Source organism: Tursiops truncatus, chromosome 11 (assembly GCF_011762595.2).
Source record: "Tursiops truncatus isolate mTurTru1 chromosome 11, mTurTru1.mat.Y, whole genome shotgun sequence".
NCBI classification, from domain to species: Eukaryota; Metazoa; Chordata; class Mammalia; order Artiodactyla; family Delphinidae; genus Tursiops; species Tursiops truncatus.
The window spans coordinates 10,011,798-10,028,093 of NC_047044.1; the positions used below are offsets into that span (position 1 = coordinate 10,011,798).

The 16,296-nt window shown below is 50.8% G+C and overlaps 1 protein-coding gene across 4 annotated transcripts in view; it reads left to right on the forward strand.

Annotated features, from left to right (window-relative positions):
* Positions 1 to 16,296, forward strand: part of PLA2G6 (phospholipase A2 group VI) — a 50,374-nt gene that overhangs the window by 17,233 nt on the left and 16,845 nt on the right. For 2 of the 4 annotated variants that reach the window (XM_073788183.1, XM_073788184.1), the window contains exons 4-11: positions 4,585 to 4,800; positions 5,822 to 6,005; positions 7,580 to 7,767; positions 9,990 to 10,086; positions 10,730 to 10,855; positions 11,259 to 11,441; positions 15,029 to 15,137; positions 16,133 to 16,291. In XM_073788183.1, coding sequence (XP_073644284.1) covers positions 4,585 to 4,800; positions 5,822 to 6,005; positions 7,580 to 7,767; positions 9,990 to 10,086; positions 10,730 to 10,855; positions 11,259 to 11,441; positions 15,029 to 15,137; positions 16,133 to 16,291 — 1,262 coding nt within the window. The remainder of the gene's footprint in view (positions 1 to 4,584; positions 4,801 to 5,821; positions 6,006 to 7,579; positions 7,768 to 9,989; positions 10,087 to 10,729; positions 10,856 to 11,258; positions 11,442 to 15,028; positions 15,138 to 16,132; positions 16,292 to 16,296) is intronic. The other 2 variants (XM_033866060.2, XM_073788185.1) reach the window with 2 other exon arrangements.

The window sequence follows — 16,296 nt, forward strand, 5'->3', positions numbered from 1 at the left end:
CACAACTTCTTTGTTATCCCCCAAATTTCCTCCGTGCTCCTTTGTAGTAATGCCTCTGCACCCACCACAGCCCTTAGCAAACACTGATCTACTTTTTTTTTTTAATAAATTTATTTATTTTTGTTTTTGGCTGTGTTGTGTCTTCATTGCTGCGCAGAGGCCTTCTCTAGTTGTAGCGAATGGGTGCTACTCTTAGTTGCGGTGCGTGGGTTTCTCACTGCGGTGGCTTCTCTTCTTGTGGAGCACAGGCTCTAGGCACGTGGGCCTCAGTAATTGTGGCTCACGGGCTCCAGAGCACAGGCTCGGTAGTCGTGGCGCATGGGCTTAGTTGCTCCACGGCATGTGGAATCTTCCCGGACCAGGGCTTGAACCCGTGTCCCCTGCATTGGCAGGCGGATTCCCAACCACTTTGCCACCAAGGAAGCCCCAACACTGATCTACTTTCTACCCCTATAGTTTTATCTTTTAATCATACAGCATGTAGTCTTATGAATCAGAGTTTTTTCCCTTGGCATAATGCTTTTGCAATTTATGATTAAATGTTTTCTTATTATTCTATTTTTCCGCCTCTATTAGCTTGGAAATTTATACTCTATTATTATCTTTTAATGATAGCTTTTGGGAGGTAGTTCTCCTTGGGTCTCTTGTGTTTCTGTACATCTTACAAGCAGAGGCTCTGACTAGTTTTGTTCCGTACTGTCTTTACAAGCATGTTTGTATTGTGAACAGCCTTGGAAGATAGAGGTAGAGTCTATCTCTAGAGCAAAGGGTAGGTTTGCTTACTCTTCTATATAATAAAGATAATATTTTCCTCCAGAGCAAAGATTAGACAGATTTTCTCACTGATGATTATAACAGATTCAAGTTCCCTATGCTCAGGGTTTCTGTCTTCTAATGCAACATGAGCAGGTGTCACCTGACCCTCTTCATGTCACCCTCTGGGAAATGGATCCCAGGGAATAGGCGCAAGTGCTGATACTCTGGCACAAATGCTACTGCTGTGAGTAATAAATTGCCCTTTGTCCTTCATCCAGGAACCTTGTGTCTTCTGCCAGCATCCATGAAACTGTGTCAGGCTAACTTGTTAGTTTGCAAGTAGGGTAAAATCTGAAACCCTTCACAGTTCTTTTATTTATTTATTTACTTATTTATTTAACATCTTTATTGGAGTATAATAGCTTTACAATGGTGTGTTAGTTTCTGCTTTATAACAAAGTGAATCAGTTATACATATGCATATGTTCCCGTATCTCCTCCCTCTTGCGTCTCCCTCCCTCCCACCCTTCCTATCCCACCCCTCCAGGTGGTCACAAAGCACCGAGCTGATCTCCCTGTGCTATGTGGCTGCTTCCCACTAGCTATCTATTTTACGTTTGGTAGTGTATATATGCCCATGCCACTCTCTCACTTTGTCACAGCTTACCCTTCCCCCTTCCCATATCCTCAAGTCCATTCTCTAGTAGTTCTGTGTCTTTATTCCCATCTTACCCCTAGGTTCTTCAGGACCTTTTTTTTTTTCCCTTAGATTCCATATATATGTGTTAGCATACGGTATTTGTTTTTCTCTTTCTGACTTAACTTCACTCTGTATGACAGACTCTAGGTCCATCCACCTCACTACAAATAACTCAATTTCGTTTCTTTTTACGGCTGAGTAATATACCATTGTATATATGTGCCACATCTTCTTTATCCATTCATCTGTTGATGGACACTTAGGTTGCTTCCATGTCCTGGCTATTGTAAATAGACCTGCAATGAACATTTTGGTACATGACTCTTTTTGAATTATGGTTTTCTCAGGGTATATGCCCAGTAGTGGGATTGCTGGGTCGTGTGGTACCCTTCACAGTTCTTGATAGAACCCTAGAGATTGTAACACACATCCTTGGCCTTACTGAGGTATAATTGGTACTTTGGCCTCTTCCAGAACAATACAAGGGTCTTAGAACCCTTTAACTCCATTTATCCCACTCCAGACTTCTATGCCATGTATTGTTTTTTATTAATATTTTTATTTTAAACCCAACAAGGCATTATACTGTCAATATTTATTTAGATTCACTCACATATTTACCATTTTCATGGTGCTTAATTTTTTTCCTGCATCTTTGACCATCCATCTAGGATCAACTTTCTTCTACCAGAAGAAAATCCTTTTGTATTTCCTTTTATTTGAGTCTGCTAATGTCACAGTCAGTCAGACTGTCTCTCTGGTGCATTTGTTTGTTTGACTAGTGAAATATTTTAATTTCAACGTCATACTTGAAGTTTTTTTTTTTTTTTTTTTCTGGGTGTAGAATTCTCCATGGCATTTATTTTCTTTTAGCCCTTTAAGGATGTCATCTCATTATCTCTGGCTTCCATTGTTGAGTTTCATTGTTGAGTCTGATGGTTGCCCTCTGAAAACATTTTTTCTCTTCGCTTTTTTTTTTTTTTTTTTTTGTAGTACGCGGGCCTCTCACTGTCGTGGCCTCTCCCGTTGCGGAGCACAGGCTCTGGACGCGCAGACTCAGCGGCCATGGCTCACGGGCCCAGCCGCTCCGCAGCCTGTGGGATCTTCCCGGACCGGGGCACGAACCCGCGTCCCCTGCATCGGCAGGCGGACTCCCAACCACTGCGCCACCAGGGAAGCCCTCTCTTTGCCATTTTTAATGTTTTCTCTTTGTGTTTTGTTTTCAGCAGTTGTTACGTGGCACATGTGTCAGTTATTGCTACGTTACAATATGTTGACCAACATGTGTCATTTTCAGTTGTTGCTATGCAACAAACTCTCCCAAAATTTAGTGGCTTAAAACAGTATCAGTTATTTAGCCCACAGATCTGCCATTTGAGCAGAGCTTAGTGGGAAAGGCTCAGTTTGATTCTACATAGTATTAGCTGGGGTGGCTTGACTGCACGACCCACTTTTTTTTTTTTTTTTTTTTTTTTGCGGTACGCGGGCCTCTCACTGTTGTGGCCTCCCCCGTTGCGGAGCACAGGCTCTGGACGCGCATGGCTCACGAGACCAGCCGCTCCGCGGCATGTGGGATCTTCCCGGACTGGGGTCCAGGAGTTAAGTTAAGGGTCCAGGAGTTAAGTTTATCCAGGGTTAAGGGTCCAAGAGTCATCTCCATGATGCTTCAGCTTCCCTGTGGTATGATGGCCGGGTCCCAAGAAAGAAGAGATAGAGGCTTCCAGTCTCTTAAATCCTTGCTCTAGAAACTAGGACGGCATCACTTCTGCCATATTCTTGGTAAAGCAGTTACAAAGCCAGGTTAAAGGGTAAAGACACATAAATTCCCACTGCTCAGTGGCTCAGTGGGAGGAATGTAAGTGTGGATTTGGCGGGAGGGGGTAGAGGAGGATTTATAGAATATTTTAAATTAATGGAATAATGTTTTCCATCAATTTTGGAAAGTTCATAGTCATTAACTCTTCAAATATGGCTTCTGTACAATTCTTTTTCTATTCTGTTTTTGTATCTCCACTTATATGTATGTTAGATCTTTTCATTATATATTCTATGTCTTTTATCTAGTTTCCTGTATTTTCCAAGCTTTTGTCTCTCCATGCTTTATTCTGTTTACTTTTTTCTTACCTGTCTTCCTTTTCACAATTTTCTATTCAGCGTTGTCCAATCTGCTATTATACCTAACCACTGAGCTCTTAATTTTGGCAATTGTATCTTTAAATTCTGCAATATCCACTTGGTTCTTTTTTTTATATAGTTTAAAGTGTCTTGCCAAAATTGTGAATCTTCTATTTTATCCTAATATTGTCATAGTTATTTTAAAGTCTGTGTCAGGTAACTTCAGTATTTGTAGACCCCCCAGTTATAGATCTGTTTCTCTTGTGTATTGTCTCTGTTGGTTTTCTTTCGTATTTTCTTTTTTTAAAATATTTATTTATTTATGGCTGCACTGGGTCTTAGTTGCGGCATGTGTGATCTTCCGTCGCGGCGCACGGGCTCTTCGTTGTGGTGTGCAGGCTTCTCTCTAGTTGTGGCACGCTGGCTCCTCTCTAGTTGTGGTGTGCAGTCTCCAGAGTGCGGGGGCTCAGTAGTTCCAGCGCACAAGCTGTCTAGTTGTGGCGTGCAGGCTCAGTAGTTGCGGCACGTGGGCTTAGTTGCCCTGCGGCATGTGGGATCTTAGTTCCTTGACCGGTGATCGAACCTGCGTCCCCTGCATTGGAAGGCGGATTCTTAACCATTGGACCACCAAGGAAGTCCCATCTTTCATGTTTTCTTATCTCTTCATGTGCCTGGGGAGTTTTGCTTTCATGCTGGACCATGGATTTGCAACAATGCTTGTGGAAATATACGTGATGATATTTTTTGAAAAAGAAAGAAAGGAAAGGAAATCTTTTCAAATAAAAAGAAAGCCCCAACTCCATTTAGGGGTGTGTGTGTGTGTGTGTGTGTGTGTGTGTGTGTGTGTGTGTGTGGTGGGGGAAGGGAGTCCAGCTGGAGCAGGTCAGTCCACAGCAGGAAGCAGGCAGGCACCTGTTTGCAGGGACACAAGGCTTCAGATTCCATCAAGGGCACAGGCCAAGGGTTCCTCCCGGCTCACTTCTGTGTCTTCCTCCTCTACCCTGGCTCCTCAGGCTCTTCCAGCTGGAGACAGAGGCCGATGCCCTGGTGAACTTCCAGCAGTATTCTTCCCAGTTGCCGCCCTTCTACGAGAGCTCCAACCACATCCTGCATGTTGAGGTCCTGCAGCAGCTGACCGACCTCATCCGCAACCACCCCAGCTGGTCGGTGGCCCACCTGGCGGTGGAGCTGGGGATCCGAGAGTGCTTCCATCACAGCCGCATCATCAGGTGGGCGGGAGGCTTGGCCAGGTGGGGCAGGAGGGCAGGACCCTGGGGATACTGGGTGTGGATGGGGAGTCTCAGTCCAGCCTCAGTTCCCCTCCATAAACTCAAAGGTTGCCCAGAACGTTTGACTTCAAAAGGGGCAGCATTGCCTCTGGGTTAGAGCAGGGGAATGCTGACTAAAGTCAGAAGGAACAATGTAACATTTCTGGGGTGCCTGCCAGGTGCCAGGCCCCTGGTAGCTGTTTTATACCCACCATGAACTTGAATCCTCTCAACATGCCCGTGAAGTAGTGTCATCCCAGTGAGAGGTTATGTGACTTGTGCAAGGTCACTCAGCTGCAGAGGGCTGAAGAGGCTTCAGATCCGTGATGTCTCCTTCCAAAGGCCTGGTTGCCCTTCTGGAAGCCGGAACGCTAGTCTCGTATGTCTGTTCGGCCAACATGCCCCTGGGGAGGGCCCTGTGCCAGCCAGAGGACTCGAGCTCCCCATCCTGCCCTGAGGGAGCCACGCCTCCAGTTCTCTGCTTCAGGCAGCTTGGTGCAGCTCCCGGGCCCAAAGCTCAAAGATCTTCACTGCCTTTTACAGTTTACCGGCACGATCTTGGACAGAATGGTGTTTGATCTCACAACAGTTCTATCGATTTCCTAGGGCAGGCGTGGCAGGTATTATTTTTATTTTTTTGTAGACAAGGATATTGAACCCTAGAAAAGTTCAGTGAATCGCCCGCGGTTGGTGAGATTTCTGCCTTCTGCGATTCTTTCTGTGCCAGCCCACTGCCCACTTAAGGCTGGTGTGGCCCTAGGGCACATCCCTCATACAGGTGTGCAAACTGAACTAAAAACCGATACAGATCACATCAGTTACAGGTAAATTGTGACTCAGCCCTGAGTTTGAACCAGCCAGCTTGAGCAGGGCACGAATGCTCTTGGGCTCCTCCCCCACCTCCCCTGCGTCTGCACTTGGCTTTCTCAGTGCCCCGCCCACCTCGTGCCACACCCCTCACCTCCCCGGCCCTCCCCTGCAGCTGCGCCAACAACAGGGAGAATGAGGAAGGTTGCACTCCCCTGCACCTGGCCTGCCGCAAGGGCGACTGGGAGATCCTGGTGGAGCTGGTGCAGTACTGCCACGCCCAGATGGACGTCACCGACAACAACGGAGAGACCGCCTTCCATTACGCCGTCCAGAGTGACAATTCCCAAGTGCTGCAGGTGAGCAGGGGTGGAGACAGGGCGACTGATTCTGGCCGCTCCTTACCACGGCCGCAGCTGTCTTTGGGCCTCTGGGCTCAGGTGTCCCTCCGGGCCTCTCACTGTCCCCACCTTGATCCTTGAGGCCTGAGCCCCTTCCTGGAGGGTGTAGCCCCACCTGGCACTTGCCTCCCCATGCTTGTCAAGGAGACACATCCTCGGCCACTTTGCTCCTACAACCCTGGGAAAGTCCTCCAACCCAGCAAACTGAGCTCAAGGTCTAGTCCCGTCAGTCAGTTTAGTTCAGCTTCTCCTGATCACTCACTGTAGGCTGGGCCCCTGGGCCGGGTGAATTTCAGCCCCTGCCTGGAGGCGCCCGTGGTCCAGCAGGACCTGAGCTTAACTTTTTACAGTAACTCAAAACAAACAAAACTCCATCTGGCTCCTGTAGGCATGTGCACCAAAGGCACTCCTTCCGTTAAATTTTTGATCAGCTGGGCAGAAAAATAAAAATTGTAGGCAAGTAGATCAAATGATGAAAAGGCTACCTTATATATCAGATAGAAAAGACAGAATACTGGGCAGTATTTTACTGCCTAGAATTAGAAGATTCTTCTAAAGGTTCTATCCTTCTCTGTGCCTTGGCATCAGAATGGGACCACATTATTCCAGAAGATTTGGATTCCTGCCTCATGATTCATGCTCTCAGGGAAGGGAATTCTATGCCCACTGTTGAGCTCTGCCCTCACCGAGACCCCACTGTGTGCTCAGCACAGTAGCACGTAGAACCTGCCTCGATTCAGAGGGCGGGTGCACACTCTTATCAATCTGTCCTTTACCGCTGGGCCCGTGCCTGACCCTGTACTCAGTGTTTTATGTGTTCTAGTTAAGTCTCAAGATAACCTCTGTGGGCGGGGGCCGTTATCTTCTTCTCTTCGCCAAAGAGACTGAGGTTCAGCGAAGTTTTGTGCCCGGGGAGGGGTGCCACGGAGCTGTGAGCGGTGGGGCTGGCCCTTGAATCGGGCCTGGATGCCAGCACCTCGGCCAGCACCTGCTGTGTCCCTAGCCTGTCCACAGACCCAGCCGGTCACAGGGGTGCACAGGGGTCATAATTAACCTCAGGGCAACAGCTTTCAACCACAGTCGAGGAAATAAAATCCTCATGGCTGTTTTATTAATACTGGTGTTTTGTTTTGTTTTGTTTAATGAAAAAATAATACCTACACGTAGCTGAAAAATTCAGGCAGGACAGAAGGGTATGCAATGGAAAGCAAGTCTCATTCCCACCCAGGCCCCCAGTGGCCATCCTAGGTACAACCTCTTTTACATTTCCTGATTGAGAAATGTATCACGCACGCCACAGTCATGCCAGACCAGCGGCCCAGCCAATACCGGCACAGTCAGCTTCTCTCTCCCCCCAAAGCCTCCTTTCCTGGTGGCTTCTCTCGAAGTTCTTGTCAGTGTTCTCGTGGAGTCCAGCTTCCCTTCCCCTGAGGCCCCAGAGAGGGACGGCCACAGCGGTGGATGTTAGCAGAGGGACAGGCCAGGGGCCTCGCTGTGTTTGGCGCCTGCCCACCCCGAGGTCTTGCTGTCAGCTCCTAGGGAAGAACGCATCGGCTGGTGTGAACCAGGTGAATAACCAAGGGCTGACCCCGCTGCACCTGGCCTGCCAGCTGGGGAAGCAGGAGATGGTCCGTGTGCTGCTGCTGTGCAACGCTCGCTGCAACATCATGGGGCCCAGCGGCTACCCCATCCACATGGCCATGAAGTTCTCCCAGAAGGGGTAAGACCCTGCCCTGCCCCACGTGATCCGAGGGGCCTCCCGTCTGCGCGGCCAGTCCCCCTGCCCAGGCGAGCGGTGGCCTCCACAGGCTCATTAGGTGCGTGTCAGATCCTGGTGCCAAGGGCTGCCCTGGTACAAAGAAAGTATTTGATAAATGTGTGGGAGTGTCAATCTCGGTCCATGAACTCTGCTGTGCAGAGAATAGAACTTTGAAAGTTGCTCAGTCATGCACCTTAATTTCTGACCGTGAGCCTCCCTCTACCAAAGTGGAGATAAACAATCTTAAGCTTCCCACCACATCTGAGCTGAACAGCCCCTTCACGGCTGCTGTGCTGGTGCAGCTTCTGTGCCCGACTCGAAACCTAGGAATGCTTAGCAAGGTGGCCCAGGGCCCCATCCGCCTGAGGCATCCCTCCTTCCTGGGGGGTGGCCCTGCTGGGACTCAGGTGCCAGGCCCATGTCCTGGGGAGCTCTAGACCACTCATTTCTTCCTTTCTCCCCAGCCCTGGGAAACCTGGTCTCAGGATAATTCTTCTCCACGTGCAGTGTGTGCACGTGCGTGCGTGCGTGCGTGCGTGTGTGTGTATGTAGGAGGGATAAAAGAGATGACTGTCCCAAAATACTGCCCAGCAGGTACAGTAACTAGAATGAATGAGTGAGTGAATGAGTCAGGTGGTCCCTCAGTCCCGGGCACTGTGCCTTACAGAGGTGGTTGAGAGAAAGCCCGGAACAGGGGATACAGAAGTCGCCCAGTACTTTCCAGAGCCATGTGGTAGACGGGCAGCAAGAAATGAGCTCAGAGGGGCTGCCCTCAGGTTGGGGGCAGGCATGCTCCCCCTCCCTCAGGGTTTTCCTTCCTCTGGGGTCTGCACCCACCTTTCGGCCCCTGGAGGGCATTGATGTCCCCTTGAAGGTCTGGTCCAAGCTTGGACAAACCCTCCTTTCCTTGATTCTTCCTCGTACAGCCAAGATGAACTAGAACTTTCGGGAAGATTTGACCAAATGGTTGGAGACAATCCCAGCGCTCCCACCCCCAGTCACCCCCAGTTACCGAGTTGCAGGTTGCAACCTGAATGGACACACGTGATGAGCGATGCTCTCCCATACCCAAGGGCTGGCACGGTGGCCCTGCTCCAGCTTGGCTCCAGCCACCCTACTGGCTTCAGTCACCTTCTTGGTACAGGTTACTTCCAAGATCCCGATGTGGCCCAGGTTGCTCCCTCCTCAGACACCTGCAACCACATCCCAGGCCTCCCGTGTGGATCGTTGCAGATGAGACAACACGAGTCGTCTCATACCTCGGGTGTGCCCTGCACACAGCCACGCTCCTCTCAGGGCTCCAAGGGGGCACATCTCTCCGTCACCACGTGGCAGCCCGCGCATTCATACTCCAAGGATCACAAGTGTTAGGGTTACTGGGACCGGTTCCATCCCAGCCCCAATCTGGGGGCCCCTCTGCTGTTGGTATTGGCTCAGCCGAGCTTCACCGAGAGCTGGGTTGGGCCCAGGACCCCGCTTTGACTCAGCATAATGTCTTCACGGTTCGTTTGTGTCGTAGCCTGTATCAAAAGGTCCTTCCCTTTTAGGGCAGAATTACTCCATTTCATATACCACATTCTGCTTATCCATTCACATGTCCGTGGAGACTTAGGTTGTTTCCATCTTTGGGCTATTGTGGCTAATGCTGCAGTAAACACTGGCATACAAATATCTTCTTGACCCCTGCTTTCAGTTCTTTTGGTTGTCGATCTAGGAGTGGAAAGCAACTGCACTTGTAAACCACCCTGCCTACTGCCTCCTACAGGACGCAGTCACTACTTGCAACACCCGTCGTTTGGGAAGCAGGGGAGGATAGAGGGTGGCTGTGTGCTAGTCACAGACACCCATGTTACAGACAGGCCCAGCCACTTTCCAGAGGTCACCAGTGGGAAGCTGGGGCTTATCCTCAAGCCTGTCTGACGCTGCAGCCAGCACCAGTGAGCGTGATCATTGCTGACCGAAGTCAGCAAGGAAGGCTTCCTGGAGGAGGGGGCTTGAGATGGGACTTGAGGGGCTCAGGATACCGTTGCCGTATCACCGTATGCATGCTGGTTGGTTCTGTTGCAACTGTATTTGCAGGAGCTCTCCCTCACCAGTAGATGTAGCCTTGATTCGTGGCCTCTTCCAGTGTCAGGCTGCCCCCGCCAGCCTTCCTCACTCCCACGTGGCTTCTCTCTCCCCAGGTGTGCTGAGATGATTGTCAGCATGGACAGCAGCCAGATCCACAGCAAAGACCCTCGCTACGGAGCCAGCCCCCTCCACTGGGCCAAGACCGCAGAGGTAGGCAGGTCTGAGGGTGAGTCGGGGCAGGGGGAGGGTCCCAGAGCCCTTTGTTCCTTAGCTACCTATGGGAAGGAGGTTCCTGAGAGGTCTCTGCAGGTGGCACTTGGGGGCCCAGGAGATAAGCCCAAGAAGGGATGGTGTCCTGGCATTGCAGGTGAGTGTCCCCTCTGCGGTTTCCTCATGTGTGAATTGGGGATCTGTGGCCTGCCTGTGGAGGTATCGTGAAGTCAGCAAAGCAGTGCATGAGAAAATTCTTCATAAATTGTCAAGCACCTCATCGCAAATAGAAGGTGACGGATGGTGACGATGCCGATGGTGATGAAGATGGTGGCTCTGGTTTCGTCTGTAGAGAGCCTGGCCGGCATCTCCTCTGAGGCCTCTCCCTGAGCTAAGCTCTGAGCCCCTGGGAAGATGGAGCTCTCTGATCACTTATCTCCAGGAAGCACAGCTATCAGTGCACTGGATGCCCTCAAAGATGATGGGATACTCGTAAATGTGACAGGCCAGGAGGGAAGAGACTGACAACCACTGTGGATGCCTTCCCACCAGGAGCTAGACACCAAGTCAGGCCTCCTGTATGTTTTCATGTTCCTTGTCAGCACACCCTGTGACGTGGGCACTTGCATTCCCATTTTCACAGCAGGGAAAACTGAGGTGCGCAGGGGTACAGCGACCCTTCCAAGCTCAGGCAACGGGGATGAAGTGGGGCTCAGCTTTGGGCTCAGGTCTGTCAGGGTCCAAAGTCCAGGCTCTCCGGGGCTGTTGGGTGAGCAAGTGTGTGTGTTGCCAAGGCCCAGATGGGGTCATGCCTTTGCAGGGTCCTGGGCAGGGTGGCAGGGGGTGGGGCATTTCTGGGGCAGGGCCCAGAGGAACCTTTGCAGGGAGGGATGGGGTCCTGTGAGCTCCAGGAAAGGACCCTGAAGCCCTTTGAAAAAGTCACCACAGCTTCACCTTTTTGTCCCCTAGTTCCTGGGGTGTGGCCGGTGTGGGAGGCAAGATCTGGGGCCACCCCCAGAACTGGGGCCTACCACCTTGGCTCCTCCCATTGCTGGAGCTTTCCAGAGGCCCGAGACCTGAAGGAAGCGGCCCTGCCCAGGTGCCACCAGGTGCCACAGGCCGCAGCTGCTCTGAGCACCCTGCTGACTCGGGCCGGAACCCTGTCTCCGCAGATGGCCTGCCTGCTGCTGAAGCGGGGCTGTGACGTGAACAGCACCAGCTCCGTGGGGAACACAGCCCTGCACGTGGCCGTCATGCGCAACCGCTTCGACTGCGTCATGGCGCTGCTGACCCACGGGGCCAACGCCGAAGCCCGCGGCGAGCACGGCAACACGCCGCTGCACTTGGCCGTATCGGTGAGCCCCGGGCTTACTGCCTACTCGGCAGGGGTGCAGGCGACCAGCAGGGCTGGGGCATGCGCCGCTCTGAGCCCAGAATAAGAGCCCCTTCCTCTGCTCTCCAGGGCCTCTCATTCCCATGCCCCCATGTGACATCTGGATGCTGTGAGAGGGGAAAATACAGCTCTGGCTACTGACCGTGGCCTTGGGCAACTCATATCACCTGTGCCAGCCTTGACTTCCATCTGGAGAATGGAGGTGTTGGTACCCACCTGACAGAGTGGTTGAGTGGATTCAGTGATAGACATCCGGTAACTCTATGAGGGATGTCTAAGTAGCACATGTAAGACCTGGCATGGAGTAAGCATCCCCGAGACGTTCGTTCTCCTTCCCTGCATCATCAGGGAAAACCATTCATCTGCATGTTGCCCTTATCTCCCCGGTAGACGCCAAGCTCCTGGAAGGCCGGGCCTGCTTACACATCTTGGTGGCCCATGGTAGCTGCTGGTCACCTTTGCTGGTTCATTGGAGAGCACAGTTCCTGCCCTTAAAGCCCCTACAGTCTGGTTAGACAACTACAGCATGAACATACTAAATGCAGGGGAGGAAGTGTTATTTGTTACAAACGTGTGTGTGTGTGTGTGTGTGTATAACTGTAGCAAACCATATGTACCCATAATTCTGCTCAACATGTCTCGGAGTGATAGAATAGGAGATTCCCCTGGAACTCTAAAAGAAGGAGATTTAGGACAAAGTAAAAGACATCCTGTTTTATACCAAAGGTCATAATTGTAGAGGGGATGTTGCCCAAGAGACTGAAACTATAAATAAAACTGTGGACATTTTTAGCACCGAATGGGCCCTTTGAATTATGTAGTTGAACAGTTCTTAAACTTTTTGGTCTGTTTGATCCTTTTATGCTTTTCAAAATTATTGAGAATCTCAAAGACTGTTTATTTGAATGTTATCTATCCATATTTACCATATTAGAAATTAGAAGTGAGGGACTTTCAAGGTCCTTATTAATTCATTTAAAAAAAACAATAATTTACCAAGCCCATGCTAACATAAGTAACATTTTTATGGAAGATCGACTTTATTTTCCAGAACAAAAAATAATTGAAAAGAGTTGGCATCGTTTTACATTTTTGTGAATCTTTCTAATGCCTGGCTTCAGAGAAGGCATGGATTTTCCTATCTTCTGCTACATTTATTCAGTATGTTGTTGCATATGTTAAAAATATGAAGAAACTCTGGCCTCACATAGATATGTACATAGTTGGAAAAGATATGTGGTTGTACCTTTGCAGATAATTGTGGATATTCTTTCTTTCTTTCTTTTTTCTTTTTCTTTTTTTTTGGCCACGCTGCGTGGCTCTCGAGATCTTAGTTCCCCAACCAGGGATTGAATCTTAGTTCCCCAACCAGGGATTGAACCCGGGCCCCGGCAGTGAAAGCGTGGAGTCCTAACCACCGGACCGCCAGGGAATTCCCCCTGGATATTCTTTCGTATTGCACCAAAACTGACAAGGGGTAGTTTCTGACAAGTTGGTTGCAGTGGACACTCGGAAATCATCTCCTCAGACTTTTCACTCTGTTACCGTGAAAACCATTGGCATCTTTTGCACTTTGCCTGGCTCTTTACCCCCGCACAGCTTCGTGTCATTCTTGGAAAACATTGGTTTGCTGAGTGTGCCTAGCTACCAAATGTTGACCCATTTTGTTACACAGTCTCAAAACCCCACAGTTGTAAATATCACCACAGTTTCATCAGGAAAGTCTTTAAATTTGGGGAAGCTGTCAAGCCCATCATGACATAGAGCAGTGTTGTAGAATTCCAGTTCTTTTTTTTTTTTTTTTTCGGTACGCGGGCCTCTCACTGTTGTGGCGTCTCCCGTTGCGGAGCACAGTCTCTGGACGCGCAGACCCAGCGGCCATGGCTCACGGGCCCAGCCGCTCCGCGGCATGTGGGATCTTCCCGGACCGGGGCACGAACCCGTGTCCCCTGCATCGGCAGGCGGACTCTCAACCACTGCGCCACCAGGGAAGCCCACAGAATTCCAGTTATTGTCTGAAAGCTTGAGTTCTATCACCGGCACAAAATACTGCCAGCTGTTTTCTTGAAGTGATAGGCTCACCGCATTCATTTTTGAGAAAATACCTCCTAGATACCCAACGCTGAACAACTGTAGTTTGTCTGCCAGTTGTTTCTCGACTAAAAACAGTTTCTCTTGCAAAAAAAGCAGCTCGTTCTGCTTGCAGCTGAAACAGTCACGCAGTGCTTTTCCCGAGACAACCATCATACGTGGTTAGGCCACAGAAATGCCTTGTGCATACTGTGTATTTTATGACAACGAATACACCAGTGTCGAAACTTAATGAGATTAACATTTCTTACGGCTTCATCAAGGGCCTTCTTAAGTGAAGCTGGCTGTTTAATGAATGAATTTACTTTTTACGATGAGTGCGTGGCAGAGGAGAAAAGCATGATGACTGTTAGTTTGGTGCCACTGCCTTGCTTCATGCTAAGGCACCAGCAGTTTTATCCAGTTGTTTTTACACCATCGGTGCAAAAGTTAACACAGTGCAAATGCAAACAACACCTTGATGTTTTCATGAATATGGTTCTAACCTCTTGAACCCTCCAAGGGGTCTCCGTATTCATAGGGGTCCACAGTGCTTACTTTGAGAACTGCTGACGTAGGCCATTGCTTCCGTACTGCAGTCACCTGCGTACCACGTGTGCAGTTTTTGGCGGACTCAAGAGCCACTTTTACAAGTTTGTGCTTAATCATTGCTTTAATTTGGCTTGCTTTTAAGCTTAAATTTATTTTGAAGGAACTGTTACATTACACTGGTAAACCAGTGCCACAAATAAAAGGTAACCAAAGAAGAAATACATAACTCATGGTTAAAACACACGTTTACCTGAGCCCACATACATCCTAATGGTACACGAACAGCAGTTTGGAAAACGGCTTTCTAGACACACCTCTTCATTCTCTAGGCAAGGAAATCAGGCCCCGAGAGAGGGAGGTGATAAGCCCAGCACTCAGGTCTCCTGGCAGCCAGTCTGTTGGTTTGTGCTGGGAAAACACACCCAGCCCGGCCCCGCTGCCCAGCCTCCAGACGTTCACTGCGCATTCTCTGGGGAGGGGGTTGCCGTCAGGGAGGATGTGTGCTCGGTTTCCCCCTCGGAACCGGGGCCCCGGACTTGATGGGGGCCTTTCCTCACTTACCCTCTCCTGCTGGTCTTGCGAGCGACCAGCAGCTGACTCTTCAGTGGCCCCACGGCTCCTGGGTCGGGGGTCATAGATGTTTTGCTTCTTTAGAGAAGGAGCTGGTGGGGCTGGGGGCTGGGTGAATCACTTCCATTTTCTACCTGGGTTATTAAATTCTCACCTGGGGATACTTGTAAGCCTGTTTGTCAGGGCAGTGGCAATATGGGATTGACTGCGGGTGGGGGTCAGAGGGGTTCCAGTGTCTCTCCCCATGCTGGTGAGAGGTCCACCAAGTTGACGGATTGGAGGGGAAGAGGCTGGGGTCCTTTCTGTCTTCATTTCCCTGAGCTGTTGCGTATTTCCCCCTCACTCCATCACCTACAGAAAGACAACATGGAGATGGTCAAGGCCCTCATTGTGTTTGGGGCAGAAGTGGACATCCCGAATGACTTTGGAGAAACTCCTGCGTTCATAGCCTCCAAGAATAGCAAACGTATGTACTCTACACTCTGGGACCAGAGTTGGGCAGGGGTGGGTGCGGGGTGCAGGGGCTGGGGAGCAGGGAAGTCCCAGCCATCAGTTGCCCACGTCCCGTCCATACCCGCCCCCAGTTGCTCCCTGCACAGAGTGGCTAGGAGCAGTGGGAGGCCCAGAGGGGAAGTTTCCTTTTCCCAAGAACAGGGCCCCTGACCACTAGATGGGGGCCCAGGGGGTTGCCAAAGCAGTGTCCTCTTCTGTGCGGCCACCATCCTGCCTCAGGGTGCCAGGCCTCTGGGGGGTGGGGGGCAGGGTAGGCAGCGGCAGCAGCCCTCTTCCCCACTCTCGGGGAACTCACTGACGGAACCACTTGCAAGAACAGCCACTAGCCGATGCGTGTGCTGCATGACCCGCGTGCACCCCTCGTGCACACGGGCACCGTGCATGTGCTGCACGCTGGCTCAGTGAGCCTTGGCTTCAGGGCTGGAAAGAGCAGATCCTCCTCACCAGAAGGCTGGCGCCCTCTGGAAGGTTCCGGGGAACTGTGGAGGTTGCTGTGGGTGTGTACCTGATAGCGTTTGCAAGCAAGCGTGTGCGCATGTGCATGCATGTGCGTTTTCAGTTATCCCATCCATTAGACGGGAGTAAATGCCCACTGGCTGGTTCATCCCTGTTGAGCTCTGAAAGCCTCAAGAATTGCTGAACGTGGAGGTGGGAGTCCTGCTTTCTTGACTGGTGTAGAAGGGAAAGCGGGGGTTCCTCAAATACTCGGGCCAGGCAACACCGACCTCCTCCTTCCATGTTCCGAGTCCGACTCCCAGGACCCGCACCAGCCCCCAGCAGCTGCTTTGGATATAACAGACTAGAGCCAGCACACCCTGGGGCACCCCCGACCCCCCACATACCCAGGTGGCCTGGGAGAGGGGACCGTGTGTGGAAGGGAGGGACCTCTCACTTGCACATCGACAGTTTCTGATCCTGTGCGATCTCCCCCTCCCCAAACATGACAAGTCGTCACCAGGAAGGCGCTCCTAACTCTGCTGAGAACCGTGGGGGCCGACTACCGCTCCCCACTCGTCCAGGGGGTCCCGGCGGAGCAGTGCTCCCCAGCAGCGCGCTCCTTCTCCCTGGAAAGATCTCCGCCCCCACCGATCAGCTTCAACAACCTAGGTAGG